At 44.9% G+C, this 26,079-nt stretch overlaps 1 protein-coding gene across 9 annotated transcripts in view; it reads right to left on the reverse strand.

Annotated features, from left to right (window-relative positions):
* Positions 1-26,079, reverse strand: part of GALNT15 (polypeptide N-acetylgalactosaminyltransferase 15) — a 48,506-nt gene that overhangs the window by 11,681 nt on the left and 10,746 nt on the right. For 4 of the 9 annotated variants that reach the window (XR_005377001.1, XM_038570766.1, XM_038570772.1 and 1 more), the window contains 5 exons: positions 15,980-16,146; positions 12,295-12,499; positions 5,194-5,361; positions 3,025-3,142; positions 861-1,055 (listed from right to left, as the gene is read on the reverse strand). Coding sequence is in view for 8 of the 9 variants with exons in the window: in XM_038570766.1 (XP_038426694.1) it covers positions 861-1,055; positions 3,025-3,142; positions 5,194-5,361; positions 12,295-12,499; positions 15,980-16,146 (853 nt within the window). In the remaining variant the exon portion in view is untranslated. Of the gene's footprint in view, positions 1-860; positions 1,056-3,024; positions 3,143-5,193; positions 5,362-7,106; positions 7,204-9,465; positions 9,630-10,114; positions 10,223-12,103; positions 12,140-12,294; positions 12,500-15,979; positions 16,147-26,079 lie in introns of those variants that run through there. The other 5 variants (XM_038570768.1, XM_038570769.1, XM_038570770.1 and 2 more) reach the window with 5 other exon arrangements.

The raw sequence follows: 26,079 nt of genomic DNA on the forward strand, positions 1-26,079 counted from the left end.
ATAGAATAACACCCAGTGCTCATCCCGTCAATATTATTAAAATCTTGATACTGATGTAAGCAATAGGACAGTTGCAAAACATGAATTAATAGGAATGTTTAAAGGGGGAAAAAAAAGTCTTCTCATTTACCAGTAGGAGGTGCCATTGTCTTTGTGAAAGTCAGATGAACAGATGGGGAGATTTCTGAATCAGAATAGAGCTCGGCCCTGCAGTGTAGGCTGGTGAGGGGCTTTTGGGAGTTGTCCCAAGACCTTTGCGGGTGGTGGAAATCTTACCTCAGGCGTCCCCACACCCTGCATAGCAAACATTAATGGGAACCCACATCTCAAGTTGAATAGTATGTATGTGTCACGCCACAAGAATTGAGGTGAGTGGCAGTTGAAAATGCACTGTTTGTGGACTTAATTAAATATTTAAGATTTTAATTTTTCCATGGCTTGTATTAGATCTTTATGTTTATACCTACATTTGTTTCATGTCTTGGATAATTTCATAGCCTTGAGCATTTTGCCCAGGTTGAAAAGGCCCTCTGAGACCTGTTACTGCTAATATTCCCTGCCCAATCTGTCCTCTGCCCCAATGTGTCCTACACCCCATGGATGTCATCCAACAGACATCAGGGGGCTGCAGACCAAGACCAGCTGGGATGCCCTGATGCTTGGGAGAGACGCTGGGGAGAGACAGGCAGCCCTGCCAAGTAGAGGAGCCACTTGAGAGGAACAACTTAAGGGAAACACAAGGTGGAAGCTTTTATTCCCCCACCCCCACCCCAGGCTAGAGGGGGAGGCACTCCCTGGCCCACTCTCCTGCTGGTGGCCCTGTGGCACGTCCAGAAGCCCCCGCCAGGATCTCTCCTTACCTTGCTCAAGGAGAAGGCCTCTGGGCTGTGCCTGTAGAAGGTTTCTTTGAATGAGCCCAGCCAGGTCTCAGCGATGCGAACCTTGTTCCGCACAGTAGCCTCCTGATCAAAGGGGGAGTGGGTTTCCTGATTTCGGTAGATGTGCCCCACTCGAGAGCAGGGCAGGATTTCAACAGAGCCACCACAGAGCCAGACCTGCCAGAAAAGGAAAAAATAAACATCTGAACACCATTCCGAGGACATGGGAAGTGAGGGACCCTGACAGGGGCTGGCAAAATGCACACAATATCAGGAGCAAAAAAATGGTAAAGAGATTAGAATCCTCAGGGTGCCATAGAGTTTCCAGATCTGGGAGTTCTGGGCAGGGGAGTGACAGGGTGGAAAGAATGAGTATATTTGTCCCAGGACAGAACCAGTGGAGTAAGGGGGCCACATCCATGCAACGTGACCTGCCCCCGAAGCACACATGCAACACTTTTAGAGATGTGGCCATGTGGATTAGCACCCCTGTTCCTCAAAGCTGCTTTCTTGGGGAGCAAGGGGTCCCTAGTTCTCAGAGAATTTCTAAAAACTCATGAAATCTCCTGCTGCAAAGGCACCAGAGCCATTTATGTGACGATCAAAACAAGTTTTCCTTAAACATAGTCGGTCTCTCCTTCTTTAGGAGGGCTCTCACTGTTCACTAACGCTCCTGCCTCATCCCAAATACCTGGAATTCATTTGATAGGAAGCCTTTCATTTCATACTTGAGGGTAAAGAGGAAAGATGAAAACATTCCTAGCATAGGCAGCATGTAAACTGAAACACACCACACATGGAGTTCCCAAACTGTGTGCCAAGGTACCCCCAGGGTGCCCCAGCAATCTCAAAGGGTCTTGCAGACCCTTTAAATGTTTGGGAGAAACATAGTGACATCTGTTGGATGTTCTGCAAACTACAAGCTTGAGCTAATTCGTGGTTTCAACGTTAGATGGCTGCACTTGATAACATTCATCCTTATTGGGTTAGGTTTTCAGTGATTGCTGTGATGAAAAAGCAAGTATCGTGTTAAAATCGACATGGAGGGACATCTGGTGGCTCAGTGGTTGGGCGTCTGCCTTCCGCTCAGGGCATAATCCCAGTGTCCTGGGATTACGTCCCAATCAGGCTCCCTGCTCCATGGGAGCCTGCTTCTCCCTCTGCCCATGTCTCTGCCTCTCTCTGTGCGTCTCTCATGAATAAATAAATAAAATCTTTTAAAAATCAGCATGGAATGGGAAATGAGGGTGGCAGTGTCTGATCTGATTCCAAGGTTTGAGAAGCTGTGTGGGGCTCAACGGGTGCTAAATTTTTAGGACAAATACTTATTTTACTTATTTTTTAGAGCTCTAGTAGTTCCCTCTTATCCATGGGGGATATGTTCAAGAACCCCAGTTGATGCCTGAAATCACAGATAGTTCAGGAATCTATATATACTATATTTTTTCTTATACATACACCCATATATGCCCATGATTTAACTTATAAATTAGGCACATTAGGAGATTAACAACCACTAATAAAATAGAATGGTATAATGATAAACTGTAACAAAAAGTTATGTGAATATGGTGTTTCTCTCTCAAAATATCTTCTTAGAGCATACCCAGTCTTTTTGTGATGCTGTGAGATGATAAAGTGTCCACATGATGAGATGGAGTGAGGGAAATGATGCAGGCACTGTGATCTAGCATTAGGCTACTACTAACCTGACCATACCTCAGAAGGTGGCTCATCTGTTCTGGGCCATGGTTGACCATGAGCACCAGAAACCGCAGATAAGGGGGGAACCACCGAATTCAATGTGCAGAACTGCTTGGCATTTGTTTTGACCTATGGGTGCTGTGAATAATGGCTGAGATGCTGAGGGTGCCATGCCCAGAGAATGTACAGGAAACTTTGTGCTACATTATACATGGCTGATACCGTGCCCTTTCCTATGGGCAGGTTTGATAGCTGGGTTCACTAGGGAATATAGGGCATGAGAGAGATGGGAAAGGGAGTTTTGACACACCACATTTCATGACTTTATACTTTGCCTGCAGCCTCAGACCCAACTAGGGGCATTTGCTGGCTGCCTCCAAGCTGGGACCTTACACACGACTCCATAGAACCCACCCGGCTCCTCCCTTGATCCAGGACATACCTTGAGAGATAGTTCGAGGTTTTCGCCACCCTGCAGTGACATGAGAGGGTCATAGGCTCCAGTGTTTTGGAAGTAATGTCTGTCCATGGCCACAACCCCAATGGGCACCACAGGGCTCCTGGGCAGAGAGAAGACAGGAACGATCAGGTTAATATATAAATTACGTAAGTCCAATTATTAGAAAATCAAGACAATTTTTTTTTTGCACTTCTAAGCTTATGGCTTATCAAACTTCTGTTAGAGTCACACTCCCTTGAACGGACCCTTGGAAGTCCTGTTTGTGCCTAATGTCTTCATTCTGTGTCCCTGTACTAGACACTCAGAGGCCACCAGAATAATTGGTTGGCATTGGGCAGTATATGACTGAGATGGACTGTGGCTAATGGAGATCCACTGCCCAGAGGTGAGCACCACCACCCTTGTCCCAGAGGCTCTTCTTACAATGTGACATTGACATTGCTTCCCCTGAGAGGTGGGGTCTATATTTCCTTCCCATGAAGAAAAGACCTGTGATTATGTTGGAAGTGACCCTGGGTGACTTCTAAGTCTTGGTTAGAGAAGAGGATAATGTACTCTGAAACATTATACTAAGTGAAAGAAGCCAGACACAAAAGGTCACATATCATATGATTCCATTTATGTGAAACATCCAGAATGGATCCATCCATAGAGACAGACAGTGGTTGCCAGGTGCTGGGAGGGGCGGGGAGGAGAGGGTGGGAAATACCACTTAATAGGTATGAGATTTTACTGTATTGTGATGGAAATGTTTTAGCACTAGATCCAGGTGGTGGTTGCACAACACATGCACAACATTGCTACTTGTTACAGAACTGTTCATTTTTAAATGGTTTATTTGTGACATGTGAAATTCACCATTCATTTTTTAAAATTATTTTTATTTTTTAAGATTTTATTTATTTATTCATGAGAGACACAGAGAGATTCACAGAGACACAGGCAGAGGGAGAAGCAGCTCCCTGTAAGACCTGATCCCTGGATCCGGGATCCTACCATAAGCCAAAGGCAGAGGCTCAACTGCTGAGCCACTCAGATGCCCCTCACTCATTTTTTTTTAAAAGGAGCGGGGGATACAGCTTGTTTCACCTGGCTGGCCATCTTGGGATACATAGTCTCAGAACCCAGTGCCATGGGTAGCAAGCCCAACGTGCAGAGATCTCATGGAGGGAGTGGGTGAAGTTCCCATGGAGGTCCCAGCTGATGGTTAGCATCAACCTACAGATATTCAAGGAGCCTCAGGGCTGCCTCCTGCCCCACCATCTTGAGCCATTTCCTGCCATCCCAGATACCATGGAGCAGAGACAACCAACCCTGATGCTTCCTTTCATAATTCCCGGCCAGCAGAATCTGTGAGCTTAATAAAACTGTTGTTGTTCTATGCCACTAAGTTTGGGTGGTTTGTTATAGAAAAGAAGATATCTTGAACATCTTCTTAAAGAGAATAATTGCTCAAAACCCAAACATGCTCCAACACTAAAGCAAGCAAGCAACCCACAAAATTTGATGTATTTTGAGAGTTAGGACGTCTTAGCATTCACCTGACTGAATCCTTCCTTTTTAGCAAGAAAATACCTGAGGTCAGGGAAATTCCTGGGGGAGGTAGAGTTAGGTCAACATCTCAGTTCAAGGGATGCCTGGGTGGCTCAGTGGTTGAACATCTGCCTTTGGCTCAGAGTGTGGTCCTGGGGTCCCGGGATCTAGTCCCGCACCGGGTTCCCTGCAGGGAGCCTGCGTCTCCCTTTGCCTGTGTCTCTGCCTCTCTCTCTCTCTCTCTCTCATAATAAATAAATAAATAAAACCTTAAAAAAATAATAAAAAGATCCCAGCTCAGGCTCTCTCACTGCCCCACTAAGGGGCGTCAACTGAAGCTACCTGAAAGAATTTAAGCTGGACTCCATTCACATTAAGAATATAACAATGAAAACACCAAGGGTTGAGTGCCTGGCATTCTCTCCATGCTTTTCATGTAGTGATTCTTTCAATCTTCACAACAGCCCTGTTATCCTCAATTCACTGATGAGGAAACTGAGGAACAGATTAAGTAACTTGCTAGGAAACGATGAGACTAGGATTAGATCCTAAGCAGTTTGGCTGCCGAGTCCTTCCTGAGGAAGCAAAGGAGAAGCAGGCTGTGTGATAGAGCCTCACCTGATGGGGCTGATGGGGGACTGGAGGACCTTCCTTTCTCGCTCCGGCAAAGGCTCCCAGTGGAAATCCAGCTTCCAGTCCAACACCCCGCGCTGCAGGTCCTTGGAGGGGTAATATTGGAAAGTCTTCCAGTCGATCACATCTATGACTGGAGACACCACCCGGCTCCTGGAAAGAATTGTGGAATCAAATAAGAGATACAAACCATTCACTTGCTGGGGGATAGAAACATAATCTACACCCGTGTTGCCTAATACGGCAGCCAGTAGCCACATGTGGCTAGAGGGCACCTAAAATGTGGTCTGTTTGGTTTTTTGTTTTTGTTTTTGTTTTTTTTTGAATTGAAATGTGGTGTAAGTATAAAAAACACACTGGATTTAGAACACTCAATACAAAAAAAGAGTAGAGATCTCAGTAATTTTACACTGATTACATGCTGAAATGATAACGTTTTGGATTTAGTGGGTTTACTAAAATATGTTATTAAAATTGATTGCATCTGTTTCTTTTTGTTTTATAATGTGACTATTAGAAAAGTTTAAATTATATACATGGCTTGTTGTATTTCTATTAGACAGCACTGTTCTAGAAAACATGTTTTTCCCTAAGCAGCTAGGGGCCCATTTCATTAAAGAGCATGCCTGCCTCTTTCTCTTTTGAAAAACTTCTGTTGACAGCACCCAAAGACAGGAAAGCGGGTTCTAGGCTCAGCTCTGGAGTATGTCTCTGGGCCTCAGTTTCCTCATTTGTAAAATGTAAAATGAGGGAGGCAGAGATTGAACCACTTCCCATAAACACCTTTCTCAGCTGAAACATTCTAGGACTGTGACTCTTGACTTCTTTTGGGGCCTTTAATCCCTTTGAGAATCAGGGGAAACCTATGGGCTTGTCTTCAGAAAAATAATCATATGCATATATCCAAAATACTATGCACAGTTTCAGAGGGTTCATGGGCCCCTGCTCTAGGATCTGGTTTTTATTCTTCTCTATATCATACAAGTTGATTGGCTTTAAGACTCAGGACTGCCAAGTTCCAGAAGTGTCCCTGGTGTTGAGCATGCAGTGTCTATAAGCAAACCAAAGTCCTGAGTCTAGGCTTATCTGCTTGCTCATTTACTGATGCTATTGGTGGTTGTATCTTATCCCTTTGTTGTTGTTGTTGTTGTTGTTGTTGTTGTTGTTGTTTATTTTGTTTTGCTCACACATCCTCAGAGAGGATGATGTGGAAAATGGTACAGGCCAGAAACTTTACTTTTAAATAAACAGGTAATCACTCAGGTGTACAGGAGCTAATCTCCACCTAGCCAATATCTCGTTCACATTTTTTTCTGGCCTGTCATGACTATTATTTCTAAAATCTATCCCATGGGCCCCTGGGTGGCTCAGTTGGTTAAGCCTCCAACTCTTGATTGAGATCAAGAGAGGTCATGAGATCAAGCCATGCATTGGATAAAATAAAATAATTTAAAATCTATGCCATTACATGGATCAGGCTTGAACTTCGGGGATACTGGAAGATGCCACTCTAAGAAAAAAGAGAATCCTGGCAGAGAGATACCAGCCATACTGTGTTTACACTTCTATCAATTTCCATCTCTGATCCTTCCACCTCAGACACAGCCAGGCTGGAGTAGCCCAGGCTACCTGGAGAGGGCCAGGCTGGTCCTAGGACTCAATTATCTGTCCCTAAGTGACTGACATTGGCATGAGGAGTCATGGGGTTTATACTTAGAACAAGGATCCCAATATGATTTTCTTGCCCTTTTCACATTGTGCCCTTTAGAAGGTAAGGGAAACTTAATCCCTTTGGGTCCCCACTACTTCTGGCATCCTGAATTGACCTAAGAAAACTGAGAAGCAGGATCAAGGAAGAAAGGAGGACACCCAGCCCCCCCTCCCAAGTCCCCACTTACTGTGGAGTGAACTGAACAGATGGGATGGATTTGGCTACTGGCAAAGCATTTTGTGGAATTTCAGAATCAAGAGCCAGGGAAGCCGTGCAGCAGAATCCTGAAGAATCCCATCAAATTTGTGCCATCTTAGTAATCAGGACAAGAAAGGAAATAACATCTGAGCATCCACACACCTAGCTTGTCCTAGACCTTTGAGCTGTGTCTTTCCTGACAAAGGTGTACATTACTTTTGACCAGAAAAATGGCAACTCTAGAATTTATCAAATGTTTCTTTTTGCTCTGTCTCGCCGGAACCTCAGAGTCCTATGCGAAACTCACTGTTAAAAACTATATTACTCCAAATATCCAGTGCTATCTTTTCCTGTCTGAGATCTCCGTTTCCTTCTATTTTAACCAGACACCTAAGTGATGAATCACGAGACACTCTGAGTGCCTTTTGGATAGAGATGAAGAGGATAGCAGCTGCTTAACCACGGCTGAATTAGGGAGTAACTTTAGTCTAGTGACTCAAAAATGGTGATTTAAAAAACCCAAACAGTATTATATTTAGCTTTGGGTTTCGTACCTACAGATGTGTCTGGTGTTCTTGGAATACACTTAAAGCAAAATGGCAATGCTGCCCTGTTTGACTTGGAAGGAGCTAGAAGTGTCTGCTTACACCATCATTCTCTCTTTCAAATTGAGTTTTAACTCTCAGGCAAGTACAAGGTTGATTTTCTCTTAAGCCCTTCTAAGCTTCAAGGGGTCAGGCACTTGGGTTTCAAAAAACAAACAGAGGTAAGTTGAGCTGTCAACCAAGACTGGTTGACTGCAAAACGTGAGGTCAACTAATAAACTACTGCCCAAGTATTCAAAAGCCAACTGTGGCTTCAACCTTACCAACCAAACCTAGGTTACTTACAAGCCCTAGCTTATCTCATCCCTTCTAATTACTTCTGCACCTCCAAGTTCCTCTGGGCCTGTGGTCTCTAAAGTCATTTTGGGAGTTCACTCAAGTTCTTGGTGCTGTGGAAAGTATCTTATATCGAGAAGCAAAAGGCTCTGGGTTCTCTCATCCCAGAGCTCTTGCTTCTCAAGTGTGACCTCAGGACTCGTGTCAGCTGTTGCAGTACTGTATCATGCTGGGGCCTATGTGGTAGGGTGAGGGCTGGAGAGTTTCCCTGGGGCATGAGACCAAAAGAAGGCTGCTCGCTGCTTCCCTTGTGGGCTGGAAGTATCTTGGTCCCCCGGATGCTCCTCACTACACACACACATACACACACTCTCTCACATACTCATATTCTCTTACACACACACACATACACTTACTCTCTCACACACTCATACTTTCACACACATATACACACTCATACTCTTTCATACTTTCGCACGTACACACTCATACTCTCACAAACACACACTCTCTCACACACACACATACTCACACTTTCACATAGGATTTCCATCATTTAACCCTTTGTAGGGCAGAGAGCAATGGGAGGTGGTCTGTTCCCTGTCCTTCTTTGCTTCTCCCCATTGAGCAGGCTCAGCCCTATAACCCATTATATAGGAGGAAAGTAACAGCAAATCCATATTTATAAGTAGATGGCTTATGTGTCTCTAAAATAGAGGCCCAGACCAAATTCAAATGGAAAACAGCTTGGACAGCCTCTGGAGCCAGAGGAGTCACCCCTCAGGAGTTTTTGTCTTTCAGCACTTCACTAAGGGACTGCCCCTTCTCCATTGGAAACTTTCCTTTTTCTAGGGCCGTGACTCTCATTCCATGGCTTGGATATTAGAGCTCATGTATAGCACAAGGCAGTTGACAGGTGGCACCTGGAATAACAGCTACCCTTGATCTTCATCTTTGTTACTTTACATGGAAACCAACTACCAATCAGCACCTCTAACACTGCTCTAAAAACTGCTCTTTGAGCAACTCTGTCTGGGGCTGCTATGTACAGTTATGTGGGTTGTGCACTGCCCAAACTTAGAGAATGCCTCAAATATCATAGACATTGTAAATTTGCATAATTCTAAAATTTCTGGCAGTTAGCATTAAAGTAGCTTGTTCTAAAAAAATGAATGTATTATGACACATGTTCTGAGAAATGAGAGTAAAGGGTAATGAAGAAGGGATTCCTTTTACCAATCCATACAAAGTTGCCATATGGCTCTCTATAGACCTGTTCTGTGGGTAGGGGCAGGGAACCAGGGCTAGGAACTAGGCCTAGAACCCTCTGAATAGGATGTTGAGGAAGTTATGACTCTTTGACATAATTGATTTGTGGCTTATTACCTGTTACTCATCATCCCATTCCACCTTTTTAATGAAAATTCTTAAAGACCTTTGTCTATCTTCTGCACAATAGGTCCTCACCTGGTGACAGAAGTCTCTTGCCATGAGCATCAGGGGCAGCTGGGGCCCATTTTCTCTCCTGAAGAGTAGCAGCTATTAGAAGCTGTGCCCAGTGGCTTCTACGGCTTTGCTTTACATGAGGTGAGCTGCCATGGGAAGCTGGAGGAAACGCTTGAGCAAAATTGCTGTAGGACTAAGCAAACCTTAATAGGGGGCACTCCCCCACCAGCCACAGCTTTCAGAGCATCACTGTGTGTAATGGAAAGGGATGAGAACTCAGACCCAAGAGAACTGACTTTTCTTTCAGACCCTCACCTGCAAAGGCCTGTAAGCTGAACATTAGGTCCCAAAGAAAACAGGGTACACAGGAAGCTATGAATGAGGCATGGGATGACAAAAAGATAGTTAAACCATAGGAGAGAGGGGACCTGAAGAGGAAGCCAAACCAGAATGGGTCTAAGACCAGAGGCCATGTGTGTGCACGTATGTGTGTGTGTGTGTGTGTGTGTGTGTGTGTGTGTGAGAGAGAGAGAGAGAGAGAGAGAGAGAGAGAGAAACAGAGGGGGAGGGAGGGAGAGAGGAAGAATGAAAGGGAAGGAGAGGGAGAGGGGAGACATTTGATAAAGAGAGGAAGGGAAGGGCCCAGGAAATGAAAATTTCACAGACCCACCTCTTAACTGTGGAAGGTTTCTCAGGGAGCCCCATTTTATTTATAGCTGAGGACACTGAGGTATTGCCAAGTCTTCCTCTCTCAGCCTAGAGTGAGAAATCTCCAGATCTGCGAAAATGGCACCAATGTGAGAAGCAGACATGAAGGCCTCATTCTAATCAATGTTTTAACACATGTCTCATAACCAGGGTGGGGAGGGGGATGAGTAAATATCACTCCCTCATCAGCTCCTCCAATTCTTAAAATAATTCTTAGACAACAAAAAGAGCAGGAGACCGAGCATTAGAACACCTGACTCAGCTGTAAAGTCTCTGTGTGCCCCCACAGATCATTTCACCCCGTGGAGCCCCACTAACTCTGTGAAACCAAAGCAGAAGTACTTGCCTGAGGCATCTCACAGGCAGGGGTCATTGAAGAATTATATGAAAACAGTCTACAACAGTCATACATACATAAGGCTTAATGATATCAATTCTTGAGTTCCTAAACATCTGCATTAAAGAAACATAGAAAATAGCCTAGTTATTGAGTGGCTGAGTGACCCTGAGGGGTCTCCTTGCCCTCTCTGGAACTCAGTTTTTTTTCAGGAGTGAAATCATGAGATAGGACTAGGTGATCTTACAGGTCCCTCCGAAAGCCATCTGTCTATGACACAAGGATGGGAATTAGATGGGGAATAGGCGGGATCAACTTTAGCTCCCATGCCACATTGTGACTTTGAAGACGGAATCCAAGATGGCAGTTTGTAGGGTTTGCATGTTTGCTTGTCCCAGTCCTGGTGCTGGATTTATACATGTCTCCTTCTCTTCTGAGATAATAGCCAGGAGTGGGCAGTAATCTGTGTCACAGTACTGGGCAAAACTAATCCTTGATTTCATTTGAGCTCCGATTGTTCTTTACTAAAAAGGAATTGCTGGACTGTTAACAATTTACGTTGTATTGCTTGCAACCTCCTCTATCTAGTGGCTAATGCTAATTCTACCAGCATATTCTTCTATCTCCTCATCCAGAAATGTCTTTCCTATATGTTGTCACTCCCAACATCAAAGGAGACAGTGAATGTTTACCGTGGGGAGGAGTATAAGAATAGGAGTCATAAGGCTTGGTTCTGGCATCAGCCTTATCTGGATGGGCATCATCAGAAGTGATAGTTTGTTGAGTTCCTACTGTGTCATACGCCTCTGCAAACCCCAAGGGTATGCCTGAGGGGGTCCCAGGTGGGCTAGCCACCAGGTTTTGCTTTTCCTTTGTGGGATATTCAGATTGAGGAAAATGGTCGACAGGACACGTTTAGGAACTGTATGAGGAGAACAAAGAAGTGGGGAGCAAATGACAGCAGGATAGGGGAAGAAGAACAGAGAAATGGTCAAAGAAAAATTTTGAATGTTTGACTAAGGGGTGTGTAATGCAGTTCTCTATGATCTCACATTCCTGAGACATTGGTTATAACATTAGAGACCCCTCATCCAGAAAACCAATGCTGGTTTTTGATGGAAGTTTAGCAATCACAGAGTCTAGTGCTTTCTGTTTAAGGGTAAGTACCTATGAGCAAAATACAAAGACTTTTTCTCAGGTTATATTACAATCTTGATTAAAATTGCTGACTTAAGGGGCACCTGGGTGGCTCAGTGGTTGAGCGTCTACCTTTGGCTCAGGGCATGATCTCGGGGTCCTGGGATGGAGTCCCGCATCAGGCTTCCTGCAGGGAGTCTACTTCTCCCTCTGCCTATGTCTCTGCCTCTCTCTGTGTCTCTTATGGATAAATAAATAAAATCTTTTTAAACAAATTGCTGACTTAGGCACTAAAGAGAGTGATAACTATAGAAAAATGTTACCCTATCCAGGAGTATTTGCAACTTAATAGAAGCTGTCCTCCAAGACCCAGTGTTTTGTTTTGTTTTGTTTTTGTTTTGTTTTTGTTTGTTTGTTTTTTAATCTAGAGAACAAGGCAGATAGACTGGAGGACCTCTAACTTCCTTCCAACATTACCTCTCTGTGCTTTAGAAAAGGCTCAACTTCAAACATCTGAAAAAAAACAACAACAAAGAAACATGTTGGTCTCTAATGGTAGAGACTTGGGGCCCTTTTCAATGGTGTATAGATGTTCTGTGAGTGGCTGAGGCTGTAAACTATTTCTTCCAGTCCCACCTCTGCTCCCCAGACCCCAGGGGCAAAGTTACCTGTCACCAGCTATTCTGCTGAGGAGGGGCTCCAGCCAGCCTGGGTGGCACTCACAGTGGGAATCCATGAAGACCAGCACATCCCCGGTGGCCCTGGTGGCCCCCAACATCCGGGCCCTGATGGCACCCAGCCTTTTGTTGCTCCTGAGCAACTTCACCCCCTCCAGCCTGGCCACGTATTCGCTGAGAGAAGACTTGAGTTGTCCTAGAATCAACAGAGTTGTGGTCACTGGGGACACAGATGCCATAGCCAATGAGACTGTGATGCCATCCCTAGGATTCTTGTCATCAATTCTCTCTTGGGAGCTGTAGTGAGCATAAGGGTCCTAAGACTCTGATATATTACAATGTAGTTGTTGCTAAGATGTCAGTTGCTTCAGTAATTTAGGGTGGTCGGTATTCCCTCCAGTAAAAACCAGGAGAGATGGTGTGATCAAACCAGGAGAGGAGAGAAATGGCCTGCTTTCTCTAACTGCAGCAGTGGGGTTATGCAGATACTGTTGGTGCCCTACTCAAATGCCCCATAGTTCCTTTTACTGGTTTGATTTGGTTTGCAGGTACCCAGCAGCTATCGGTTTGCTGCTAACTAGTCTGCACCCTTCTCTGGAAACATTCCTTTGGGTATAAAACTGCCTCTTCTGTGAATGCCAGAGAGTTATGCAGAATGCCACCTCTGGCCCCAGGTGCCCAGGGTCAATGACCAACCTAGTGCAGGGTTACCAAAGCCCACTCCTTTGCTTCAAGGGAGGACAGATTCTGAGATGCAGTTTGCACTACCGAGCTCTCTGTGGAATCAGGGTGGGGCTAGACTTCATATGAAACCCCATCCTGGCTCAGTTCCTTCCTCTGCCTCTTCTCCTTCCTCTACTCTCCTACAGGGCTCCCCTGACAGAACACCCCCCTAAAAATCACAAGCACATGAATCCCATCTCAGGCTCCACTTCTAAGAAATCTGACTTAAGACAGCGGTCAAGGAGGTCAAATCCAGGGATCCATTAAATGTGGCCACTCGTAGGTCATTGGTAGGACTGGCCAAAGTGGTCTCATTGCAGTGGTAGGGATGGATGGGCAATGCAGTGGGTCAAAAAGAAAGTGGGACATGAAAAACCAAGACAAGAGTCTAGACATTCTTTTAGGAACAATGATTCTATAGGAGATAAAGGAAGAGAGAGGCTTTTTTATTAGGTTTTATGTTTAAGGTAAGAAAAGTTGTGTGTGCATGCACACACACACACACACACACACGAATACACCAAGATGACCAAGTCAGTCAAGACAGAAAGCATTCACAAAGAAGTAGTGTCCTCCCTCCATGAAGTCTTGGAAATGGGGTCCTCCTCATTCTCTGAATTAAGAGCTTCTCAAGGGCAGGGATTATACCTCATGCATTTCCACTGCTCTGATCCCTAGTGCAGGGCTGGCCCATGGTAGGCACTTAGTACATGTGTGTTGAACAGAACTATGCCAAAGAGCAAGAATGTCTCTAGTTCCCCAGCCCAGAGGTAATCTTGACAGGGACATGTGTAGTAGCCTTGCTACTTTGGTGGCTGGGTCTCCAAGGAGCTGGGGAAGGCTCAGGCAGCCTGACCTGAAGACCGCACCAGACTCCCTGGAGAGCTGCCTTCTGAGCAGTATATGGCTCCCCAGGAAGACTTTTCTGCAGAAGAAACTGTCCTGAGCCGTGGACATAAGGATTCCCAGTCATTGGCTGTTGAATTTCTTGGTGATAAAGTATTGTACCAATTTATTACTTTATAATTATTTTTCTGGCAAGCTTGTTAGTTCCAAGTCCATTCCCTAGAGAAGGGCCTCTGTTAGCAAAGCTATTAAAATTTCTGAACTTGATTGTGTGAGAACCAGCCCCTCAGTGGCTCCACTGTACTGAGCACAGCTAGTTGTTTTATCCAACATTCATTCTCCCCTTCTACCTTACTAACTGAAACTTGATTTTGCTCAGGACAGCTAAAAACAGTAATCTACCAAGACCCCATTGCTGTTAGTAATAGCCTTTTAATCTAACTCTGGTGGAAATATATTAGGTAAAAACATTCTGGAAAAACTATTGTTTTACTAATTTTTTCTAAAAGGACAAACTTGGCTGACCTCTGCCTATCTGCATTTCACTCTTTCCTGCTTGGAAGGTGATGTAATGTCCAGAGGTAGAGTGCCCTCATTGGATTATGAGGCCAAAAACCACACTCCAAGTAGGGCTAAGTGGAAGCAGAAGATGCTGAGGACTGGAGACCTGGGTGGCTCAGTCGGTTAAGCATCTATCTTTGGCTCAAGTCATAATCTCAGGGTCCTGGGATTGAGCGTCAAGTTGAGCTTCCCATTCAGCGTTGAGTCTGCTTCTCTCTCTCCCTCTCCCTCTCCCCCTCCTCTCTGCTCTTGCTTTCTCTCTCTGCCAAATAAATACATAAAATCTTTTTAAAAAACAGAGTGAGAGTATTAAAAAAAAAAAGAATATCCTGAGAATATTGGAGGTCCCCACTGCCCTAGGACACTTCCACCAGCCAACCCAGACCAGCCCAGGAACTGCTCATCCATTTTGCCTAATGGCCAACAGCCATATGGCCTAGACAGCCATATGTACCTCAGTGGCCTCACACATTTCCAGAGCCTCTGGCTAGTTTGACCTGCTGCCATGCGCCAGCTGGACAAATTCTCAACATGAGGACCTTTGGAAGAACCAACAGAGGTATGTGGCCACTTGATCCTGTTTTCTGTCATTCCCCCTAGAAAGGTGCTTTTTTTGATCTCAGCAAATGTTCAGTTGCCCTTGGAGCAGTCTGTTCTCCCCACAGGACCAGAGGGGGTCTCCACAGGCCATTTGGTTGAGCCAAAAACATAGACCTGGGGCCCCAGCCAAAGAAGAGCAGTGGTTCTCAAAGTGTCATCCATGGATCAGCAGTATCCACATCAGCTGAGATCTTGTTAGAGTGCAAATTTGTGGACTCAGTGCCAGATCAGGAAACTCTGGGGAAGGGCCTAGCAATCAGTGTTTTAATAAGCCTGACAGGTGATTCTGATGTATATTCAAGTTTGAGAACCACAGACCTTCTTTTGTCTCCACCTTCTTTTAGCAACTCAGCCATGCAACGGGCTGGTCCCTAGTAGTGAATCTCTTGTCAGTGGAAAACATCTGAGCAGATTCTGCAAGTCTGGACTCTGGGCCTGACTCTGCTGCCCTTGGCATGACTCAGCCCTGGTCAATTCTCTTCTGTAGGCCTCAGTTTCCTTGTCTGGAAAATGAGTAAATCAGGCTAAACAGGAATTATTTAGTGACTAACACACATCAAGTGCTTCACCCAGTGTCCAGGAGGCAGTGAGCGCTTAGGAATGGCTACCCTGCCGTGATACATGAGTGTCTTGAGGAGAAGCACATTGGACTGCATGGAGGCTGGGATTGGGAGAGATAACCCTGGGATCAGGCTGGAGTGGCCCCCTTGAGATCCTTGCCAGGACTACCTTGCCTTGCCTGGCTGCTTTGCCTTCAATGTCTTCTCCCCCCACTTCCTTACTCATTGTCTCAGGGCTCTTCATTGATGAGTTACCTGTACCTGAATCCTCATCTGGAGGGAACCTTGACGATACAGGCTCCAAACCCCACACTGCATGGGAGCCCCACCCCCCACCAACCCAGGGTCTAGGCCCACCCGAGGAGCCGGGAGGAGCCCATAGCCACCTTGCTGGCTGAGGTCGTCCACCAAGATGATCTCCTTCAGAAAGGCCCTGGGGACCGTGTCAAGGATGCTGTGCACCGTCCTCAGGAGGGTGGACCAGGCCTCGTCGTGGAAACAGAGGATGATGCTGGCTGTGGGCAGGCTGTCCCAGGGGGGCTGCTGCAGACACCTGCAGGGAAGAGAACCAGGGAGCCATGGGAAGAGAAGACTACAGGAGCATTGGACATCCTCTAACTCACTCCGTAAGCCCTGGCTGAGGCTGCTTTAGTCAGATGGCTCTCCCCCAGTTCAGTAGCTCCCTGGGTTTGCTTGAAATTTCCATGTAAAGAGAACCCATCACACCCTCACAATAGTGCTGTCCACTGTCTTCCAATCCTCAAATCCCTAGAGCAATGTTTTATCCATGCCTCACTCATAACATTTGAGAGGTGTGGCCACCATTCCCAGCCAACAACCATTCTAACCTGTAAAATGGGAATGAATGACATTATCAACCTCGTAGAGCTATCCTAAGGCTTAAACAGGATAAAGTACACAGTAAGTGTCCCATGAACACACATTGTCATTTATTTAAGGGCAAGAACACTATTTTCTTTATTTTTGTATCCATATAATCTAGCATAGCACCTGGTACATAATAAACATTAAGTATTATTGTTCTTGAAGAAAGGCAAGGATTGAACATTTGTGAGTGCCAGTAATATGCCACATACTATGCTAAGGCCCTTTACACATATTACTGCTTGTTTACACTAAAATAAGTCTTTGGCCCTTACCTCATTTTGTGGATAAGGAAACTGAGGCTCCGAGAGTGGGCAAGACTTATCAAAGCTCACACTATCAGTAAGTGGCAGAGCTTTAAACTACCCTGGCCTTTCCCCTCTGCTGGTTTGTGAGTGGATAGGTGGGAGTGTGAGGTACCACCTCTGCCCTAAGCCTGCCTGGGTTCCCTCCTTCCTTTGCAGATGAATAGGATGCTCTGTATTTGCTTTGCATTTCATCTGCTGAGAGTTCTGAGTGAGACCACAGTGGAATAAATTAGAACAACAGTATGCATGGAGCAGTGTGTAGTTCACAATTGTTCACAAAAGGTGCTTTTTTCTAGGTAGCTTTTAAATGTCCCTCCCTGAGGAGTATTTGCATTGAGTAGGGGTTGTCCTAAGGACCTCCAGCTTCCAACACCTAAAGGCAATTTGTGATGGTTGACCTGCTTGCAGACAGACAACCAGATTAAGGCTGGCCCAGCCTGAGGGAAATGCCGTGCTGTTCCCTCTGCCTGCTACAGTTCTAACCAAGGCTGAAACTCTCAATGTGCAGGACACCTGCATGTAATTCCAGGCAAAAATCCTATGCTGGGGGCTGGTGGGGACTGATATTAGGTAAGTACTTTAAGGTAATGACAAAATAGAAATCCTAGATTAAAAAAAAACCCAAATGTAAGAATATCTCATAACCAGCTGTCAATTATTTTATTAGTTTATATATTTATGCATTATTTCTTTCCCTAAAGGATTTGAGGTCACTCACAAGGAATATGTACAATAAAATAATGATAATATAAAGTAAGGATGAAAAGTCAGGAGGAGGGAAATAGAAGTAAGAATAGAAGGCAAGGGGCACCTGGATGTCTTCAGTCAGTTAAACATCTGACTTTTTATTTTTATTTATTTATGATAGTCACACAGAGAGAGAGAGGCAGAGACATAGGCAAAGGGAGAAGCAGGCTCCATGCACCGGGAGCCCAACGTGGGATTCAATCCTGGGTCCCCAGGATTGCACTCTGGGCCAAAGGCAGGCACTAAACCGCTGTGCCACCCAGGGATCCCTAAACATCTGACTCTTGATTTCTGCTCAGATCATGATCTCAGGGTCCTGAGAATGAGTCCTACAACAGGCTTTGTGCTGAGCGGGGCGTCTGCTTGAGATTTTCTCTTTCTCCCTCTGCCCCTTTCCCACACACTGCTCTCTCTCTATCTCAAATACATAAATAAATCTTTAAAAAAAAAGAATAGAAAGTCAACATTTGGAGAAAGAAGATAAATATATAGGCCATAAGGGCCTTGGAGTTTCCAGAAACTTTCTTCCAGAAAGAATTTTAAATTTGAGCTTCCTAGTAGCCAAAGGAAAATAGAAGTTTATTCTGCAGCAGAATTGTCACCATCAGAGAAGCTATATGCCAAATCTTTTTTAGAGAAAGTGATTCTCTTTCTTTTTTTTTAAAGATTTTATTTATTTATTCATGAGAGACACACAGAGAGAGAAAGAGAAAGAGAAAGAGAGGCAGAGACACAGGCAGAGGGAGAAGCAGGCTCCATGCACTGGGAGCCCGACGTGGGATTCGATTCCGGGTCTCCAGGATCACACGCTGGGCTGAAGGTGGCGCTAAACTACTGAGCCACCAGGGCCGCCCAGTGATTCTCTTTCTAGTACCTTTTTTTTTTTTACAGTTTATAATTTTTATTTTGAAATAGTTTAAGAATTGTAAGTAGTTGCAAAAACAGTACAGAGAGTTCCTGTGTTATCTTCACCCAGCTTTGCCCAGTGGTGATAGATTACATAACCTTCCACCATGAGCAGAATCAGGAATTTGTCGCAGTTCAAATAGTATGAGCTCAAATAGACTTTGTTTGAACTCCAGAAGCTTTTACATCTAGCTCTAGTTTTTAAGAGAAATTCCTATGAGCTTTGGAAAGAAGTCCCCAACTGGGTGACAGTGTCCTTAGAAGCATCCCTATGACAAACAAAATAATGAATTTTTTAAAAAGATTTTATTTATTGTTTATTTGAAAGATAGAGAGTGAGTGAGAGAGAGAGAGTACAAGCAGAGTAAAGGGCAGAGGGAGAAGGAGGTTCACCACTAAGCAGGGAGCCAGATGTGGGGGCTTGATTCCTTGACTCCGGGGACCATGACCTGAGCCAAAGGCAGACGCTTAACCAACAGAGCCACTCAGGTGCCCTTGAAATAATGAATTTTATGTGTACATTCACAGGCTGCTTTCAGAGTTGTTTTTACATCACAAGTTCAAAATGGACCCCCCCCCACCCCGCCCCGTAAGGTTTTTGGGAGATTAATTGAGTCCCTGGTATGTGCTGTTGGCTCTGCTGAGTGACCCCGGCAGCCCCTCCCTGCAGTCACCTTCTTCTCCCCTCCATGCCCTCGTGAAGCCTCTCTCCTCCACCCCACCTGACTTTAAGAATGTCCACTCTGCACTCAGAATTGCTCTAGATCTGCTCACAAACAGGTTCAAAATTTCCTTTGTGTCCTCTCTATTTCCTTTGTGGTTGGGAGTGGAGGAAAATCCAGAGGTCTAGGACTGGGGCCTCTGGTGGCTGTGAAAAGAAATCATGCCTCGGTGAATTCAGTGGGTGCAAATCAAACCGAAAACATTACTAAGGCAATGGCTTGGGGGCTGGCTGTTTTCCAGCTCAGATAGGAGAGATGCTTAGGGACAGAGAGGCCTGCATGTGGCATTCTCACGGCTGCAGTTTTATAGGGACTGAGTCTGTCACTGGAGGGCAAACAGGGCCATGCCTTTTGGAGGGATGGGTCTTTTCCCTCCTCCAATCCACCGATCACAAGCACCAGAAACAGCACCAGTGTGTGGTGTGCGTGTGAGTGCATGCATGTGTGCGTCCTTGAAGAAAGTGGTTAAAGAGCTTAGGCTTCAGACTCATATTCAGATTTGAATCTTCACCCTGCTGCTTCCTAACCCCTGGGGTAATATATTCAATATTTACAAGCCTTAGTTTCCTCCTCTGAACACTGGATTATATTTACCCCTTGGGCCTGTTGTGAGAATCTAAGAATAATTATAGGCACTCCATAGACAGTGGCTCTTTTATAGCTCTCTTGGAAAAAAATGTAATTAGCATGTATACTGTATTTATGATTATCTTTGTAAAACATAATAATCTTTAAGCAACCACCCTACAGTGTAGCGTTAGATGCTGCCTGAACCACTTTTGGAAGACTTGTTTTTCCACATCTGCACCAGGGGAATGCTCCGCTTCCAAGCTTTTGTAAGGAACAAATGTTTAGCTTAGCACAGTGCCTGGCCTGTAGTAGGGGCTCCATCAGTAAAAGGGATTCCTATTGAAACTCTAGCTATTTGGGACCACACTCCTCACACATTCCTCAAAGTCAGGAGACAGGAGAGCTTTCTGTCCTGCTAAATAGCTGGTGAGCCCAGGGCTACTGACTTCCCTTCTTTGGCCTTGGGGAACATGCTCCACGGACCAGGAGTCTAGCTGATGATTCAAGCCATGGATACTGGGGCATCGCCACTTCCTAGCTGTGCAAATGACCCTGGGGAGCTGCTTAGCGTCTTGGTGCCCTGGTTTCCTCAGGTGGTAATAACAGCACCCACTTCGCAGAGCTGCTGTGGGGAGGATTGGCCTTCATAAAGCACAAAGCTGCCATCGTTAGAAGCTGTACCATCACTAAGAAGATGATCATGGAAGCTCTTCCAGCCTGGAAATTCTGTGTTCTTGACTCTTTGGGGCCCACTACAGGTAGGCGAGGGGAAAGCAAGAGGAAAAGCCAGGGAAGCCGGGATTTCGAAGAGAATTTGGTTAAAATTCCTCTCACTCCAGCTGTCTTGCTGGAGGATTTTCTAGGTCTTGTGGAGAGATAGAACTGTGCTCTTGCTTCACAGTTAGAGAAGATGGAGAAGAGATGAATGGGATAAAGGAGTGTGACTGGGATAACTTGACTAAGCTGCCAGCTTTTGTTGAAAAGCCAAGTGGGTTTCTGAGAGCTGTTGCAAGGCTAAGGGAGATGCCCCCCAACTCCGAGCTGCGGTGATGAGTGCCCTGGCAATAACAGTTCAGACACAACTGTCACCTGCTCTGCAGAAAGCAGCTCACACAGCCTCCAAGACATAAACAGACAGCTCTGGGGCACCTCTTCAGGCAACCGCAGGACTGCTGGGAGCCGGAAATAACAGTGGAAATAATCTAGAGTTTCAGGAGAAGACAAGCATGGGCTCTGAGTGAATCCTGTGGTTTACCAAAAGGCCCAGCACTCTTGGCAAAGTTCTAGAGTGCAATGCTAACTATTAGAAACAGAAGTTTGGCAAGGCCTTGTGTCTCAGGGCACATTAGATACTTTTCAGAGGAGCCAGGAATTGATTATTTTGTTTCTGGTGAATAGAGTGACTGGGTGGAGGGGCCTGCAGACAGTGTAGGCTGTGTAGCCTCCAGATACCAGTGGCAGGAAGTCGGACCCACTGTATGCATGGCCTTATGGAGGGGGTCCATGGTCATCATTCCAGGGATGGGAATCATCAGCCTGTGGGTAGCCCTGAGTCTTGCGGGGATGGGCAGATAGGATGAGCCCCCTCCATGCCCACAGACCCAGGTAGTAGCACAGAGTGGAGGAGGGTGTGACACTTGATGCCCTGAAATTAGCTAAACCCCATTCACCTTGCTCAAAACCTGTCAGTTTATCATCTTGGGAAAATTCTATATGTCACATGGACAGAGATCAAGCTTTGGCATTAAGTTTTAACCTTGAATCTGTTCTTATGTGGCTTGGGCAAATGACATAAGCTCTCTGATAACCATCCTGTCCTTCCTTTCAACAATTTCCAGATCCACAGACCCAGTTATATCTATAATAATTAAATCTTTTTTTTTTTTTTGCAATCCTTTTGATTCTAACAAGTCCTTTTTGAGCATGTAATATGCTTAACCTCCATTTTCTTATCTGTAAAGTGGGGGTGTTAGAAGGGTCAAATGAGTTAATATATATAAAGTACTTAACCCAGTGCCTTACTCATAGTAAGAGTTCAATAAATATTAGTCTTTATTTTTTCTTGCAAGCCTTCTGTGTGCCAGGATGCCTCTCTAGGCCTCAGTTTGTTTATCCATAAAATGAGGATAACAAGTAAAGTTACTTTAGAGGGCTATGTAAAGATTATATAAACAAAGAGATGCTTTGTTCATACCAAACTTTCAATAAATGGAAACTGTTGCAGTTTTTTTAGGTTAGTGTTGTATGCTGGCTAGTTTCTGGTATTGCTTCTCATCATAGAAGACTGGTCTGGTCAGGTGTTCTAAAAATAATGATCCCTGATATTTGTAGGATTTTCCCATGTGCTTTGTCATTTAATTCTCCTTCTCATCATGGGGGCTGTTGCATTGCCCAACTCCAGGGGGTGCCATGCCCCCACAAGACCACGTGATGGTGCCTCTTGGAGTTGTGCAGCATGAGGGTGCAGTCTACCACAGAGGATCTCAGACAAGTGACTAGAACTCATATAGATCCCCTGCTGGACCCATCCTCTGTATAACACTAGCCTAGCAGTGAGATGTTCTCAATTGCTCAGGCAGTCTTTGGGAACAAAGTCCTGCTGTACACCCAAGTGGCCTTGGTGGCTTCCATTTTGTTTTGTTAAAATACAGGAAGAATTCTCCTTGAGAGACTAAGGCTTGTGATAGCAAGCATCCCCTCATCCCTTATTTGATATGAGTGGGTAAGGTTGAGGAGATCCTGAAGGAACAGAAGGAAATGTGGGGCCCTCATCACTTGTGTTTGGGGACCCTGGTCCCCTAATATCACCATGGGGACATGAGGTCCCTAAGGAGAAAGAGGCACAAGGAGGGAGGTGGGGAATGGGAGTAGAAGGCAGGTGGTACTACAAACCTACCATCTGCTTCACAACTGCTCTTCCTGCCCACTTCCCACCAATTTTTAGAGCTTTGAGGGGTGGGGAGTGAGAGGTGTAGGTAGGCCAGAACGAGGGAGAGAGGTTAAGTAGTGATTCAAAGAAGCTATTGGAAGCCTCTAAAAAGCAAGCAAAAAAAAAAACCCAAAACAAACCCTCTAAAAGTCCAGCCAAGATTGTTTAAAAGGGGATTTAAAGTTCATTTAGCGCAACTCCTCCTTGCAAGTGCTCTTTTGTTGGATACAGAGTGAGCACACACTCAAATGTCTACAGAGACTGTCAGACAGCCAGGGGACAGTGACCCGACCCACGGGGGTTCCAGTGAGCTAGAGACCACATGGCCTCCCCAAGAGCAGCCAGTATTACCAGGAGGAAATTCAGCTCAACATTGCCAGATCTTTCTGATTTTCAGAAAAAAGCCATAAGCCTGAATTGTTTATGGGAAATCTCTCAATTTTTAAATGTTGGTCACACTTCCAAAAAAAACCTGTGGCCAGGGGCGCCTGGCTGGGTCAATCATTAGACCATGTGACTCTAGATCTCAGGATTGTGGATCCGAACCCCATGTTGAGTACAGAGATTACTTAAAAATAAAATCTTAAAAAAAAAAAAAAGTAAAACTGCAGCCAAACAACATATCTGCGACAGAACACAAGCCACGGGCTGTCATTTTGTGACATCTGAGTTATCCCTAACTCCAGGGACTCCTGTCCCTTCATCCCAGGCAAGACTTTGCCTTCTGCGCATCTTTTCCCTTGAAGACCCTCCTGCTGGGAGCTGGCACTGTGATTACAGTACAGCCTGAGCCAGGAGACTGGTCTGGAAGGAAGAATGTGAGACTAGGTGTCAGAGGGCATGTATCATGTGCGCTGAAAGAAGACCTATGCCATGCTCAGACCTCTGAATCCCTTGTGAGTAAGGGAAGTAAGGGACTTTGAGCTGGTCCATAACTTCTCTGGTCCTAGTTTTCACATATGATGAAGGAGGGGTTCACTCACTATGCAATGTCTAGACATTTCCAGCTTTGCTGTCTGCAATCTGTTCTCGGCACGGGGGATTGGGGAAATTAGGGTGTAATGTCCTATTAATATTCACTGTAGCCATCACCCAATGAGCGTTCCTATACACCAAATGCTTGCTAAATACATACGCTATCACATGTAATCCTCCCAAGTGCCCTTTGGAATAGGTATTTTCATGTGTGCAGAGATGGTCACTATAATTCTATAATTCACCCTCATATGCGTGCTCCTTTGCAACATGACTCTGCCACTTTTCTCATCAAGAGGGGCGACCTATTTCATCACTCCCTGAACCTGGCTGATCTTGTGACTTCCGATAGATAGAATGTACTGGAAGCGATATTCTGGGACGTCCAAGGGTAGATTCCAAGGGGCCTTGCAACTTCCACTTGCTGCCATAAAATGCAGTGTAAGGAAGCCTATCTACTCTAACAGAAGTTGAGAGGCCACTTGGAGAAAAGCTGAGGTGCCCCAGGAGGGGACCAGGGTCAGCTGCTAGATACATGAGTGAGGCCGTCTTGGATCCCTCAAGCCCACCTGGCCTCCAGATGAATGACAGCAGCCACAGGAGGGACCCCAGATGAGGGTGGCAGAAGAAATGCCCAGCTAAGTCCAGTCCTAATTATAGACTTGTGGATAAATGGTTATCGGTTTAAGCCACCAATATTTTGAAATAATAATTCTATGGGCATAGAATTCATATATCACAAAATCCACCCTTAGAAAAGTATACAATTCCGTGGTTTCCAGTATATTCACAAACTTGTGCATCCATTACCAGTATCTAATTTCAGAATATTTTCATCATCCCCAAAAGAAACCCATTACCCATTAGCAGTTACTCCCCAACCCTCTGGCAACCACCCTAGCTCCAGGCAAACACTAATTTGTTTTTTATCTCTATAGAGTTTCCTACTCTGGACACTTTATGCATATTAATGAAATCACACAATATGTAGCTTCTTCTACTCAGCAGAATGTTCTCCAGGTTCATCACTATGTAGCACATGTGTTAGTATTTCACTCCTTTTTACTGCCAAATAATATTCCACTGTTTGAGTATGCCACATTTTGTTTATCTAATTGCCAGTTGATGGACAGTTAATGTTTCTGTTTTGGGTTGTTTTGAGTAATGCTGCTATGAACATTCATGCACATGTTTTCATGAACTTATAAAACAAGTTTTTAGAACATAGGAAATATGTTTTCAATTCTCATGGGTGTATACCTAGGATTGGCATTGCTGAGTTATGTGGTAACTGTTTAACATTTTGAGGGGCTGCCAAACTGTTTTCCAAAGCAGCTGTATCATTTTGCAATCCCACCAGCAACATGTGAGGGTTTCAGTGTCTTCACATCCTTGTCAGCATCTTTGATTGTCTTTATTTTAGCCAGTGGGTGGTAAAATGGAATCTCATTGTGGTTTTTGATTTGTGTTTTTCCTTACTGGCTAATGGTTTGAACATCTTTGCATGTGCTTTTTGGCTATTTCTATGTATTCTTTGGAGCAATGTCTATTCGAATCTTTGCCTATTTTTAAATTGGGTGTCTTTTGGTTGGGTTGGTTTGGAAGGGTTCTTGATCTATTCTGATACAAACTCCTTATTAGATTTGCAAATATTTTCTCATTCTTGGGTTGTCTTTCACTTTCTTAAAGCACAAAAGTTTTTATTTTCATGAAGCTCAATTTATCTGTTTTTTTAAGCCATTAAATTTTGAGGTGGTGTGTATGTAGTGCTAGATAATGAATACACAATCCCATTTTAGAGATGAGGAAACTAGAGCCCAGAGAGCTTAAATGACTTGTTTTAAGTTACATAGCAGATACCTGATTGGGCAGTCTGACTCTTCTTCAGTTTGGTTGCCAGGAAGCTCAGAGTAAGGAATAGGATATTTTGTCATTGAGAAGGTTCCATGGATTGCCTACCTTCGATCTCATTTTCTCTTCGATCTTGACTTTCCCTCTTCCTATCCAGTCATCTAACAGATATTTAATGATAACCTGACACCTGCGAAAGATGAATTAAGCAGGTATGATCCTTGAAGCAGAACCTATGGTGCCCTGCCCACACCTCCTTGAGCCATAGCAGTACAGCAGCCTGCCTTCCAATTGCCTAAGGGCTTTCTCTGCCTACTGGAGATGCTCTCTCCTTTGTTGGCCTAAAGAGCTGGAGAATCGACCTCCCACCCTCTCCTGAGAGCTGCCCTCAACCAGTGACTAAAAGTGCTGAGGTGGGCACCTGGGTGGCTCAGTGGTTGAGTATCTGCGTTTTGCTCAGGGTGTGATCCCGGGGTCCTAGGATGAAGTCTCACATCAGGCTCCCCACAGGGTGCTTGCTTCTCCCTTTGCCTATGTCTCTTCCTCTCTCTGTGTGTGTCTCTCATGAATAAATAAATAAAATCTTAAAAGAA

Source organism: Canis lupus, chromosome 23 (assembly GCF_011100685.1).
Source record: "Canis lupus familiaris isolate Mischka breed German Shepherd chromosome 23, alternate assembly UU_Cfam_GSD_1.0, whole genome shotgun sequence".
NCBI classification, from domain to species: domain Eukaryota; kingdom Metazoa; phylum Chordata; class Mammalia; order Carnivora; family Canidae; genus Canis; species Canis lupus.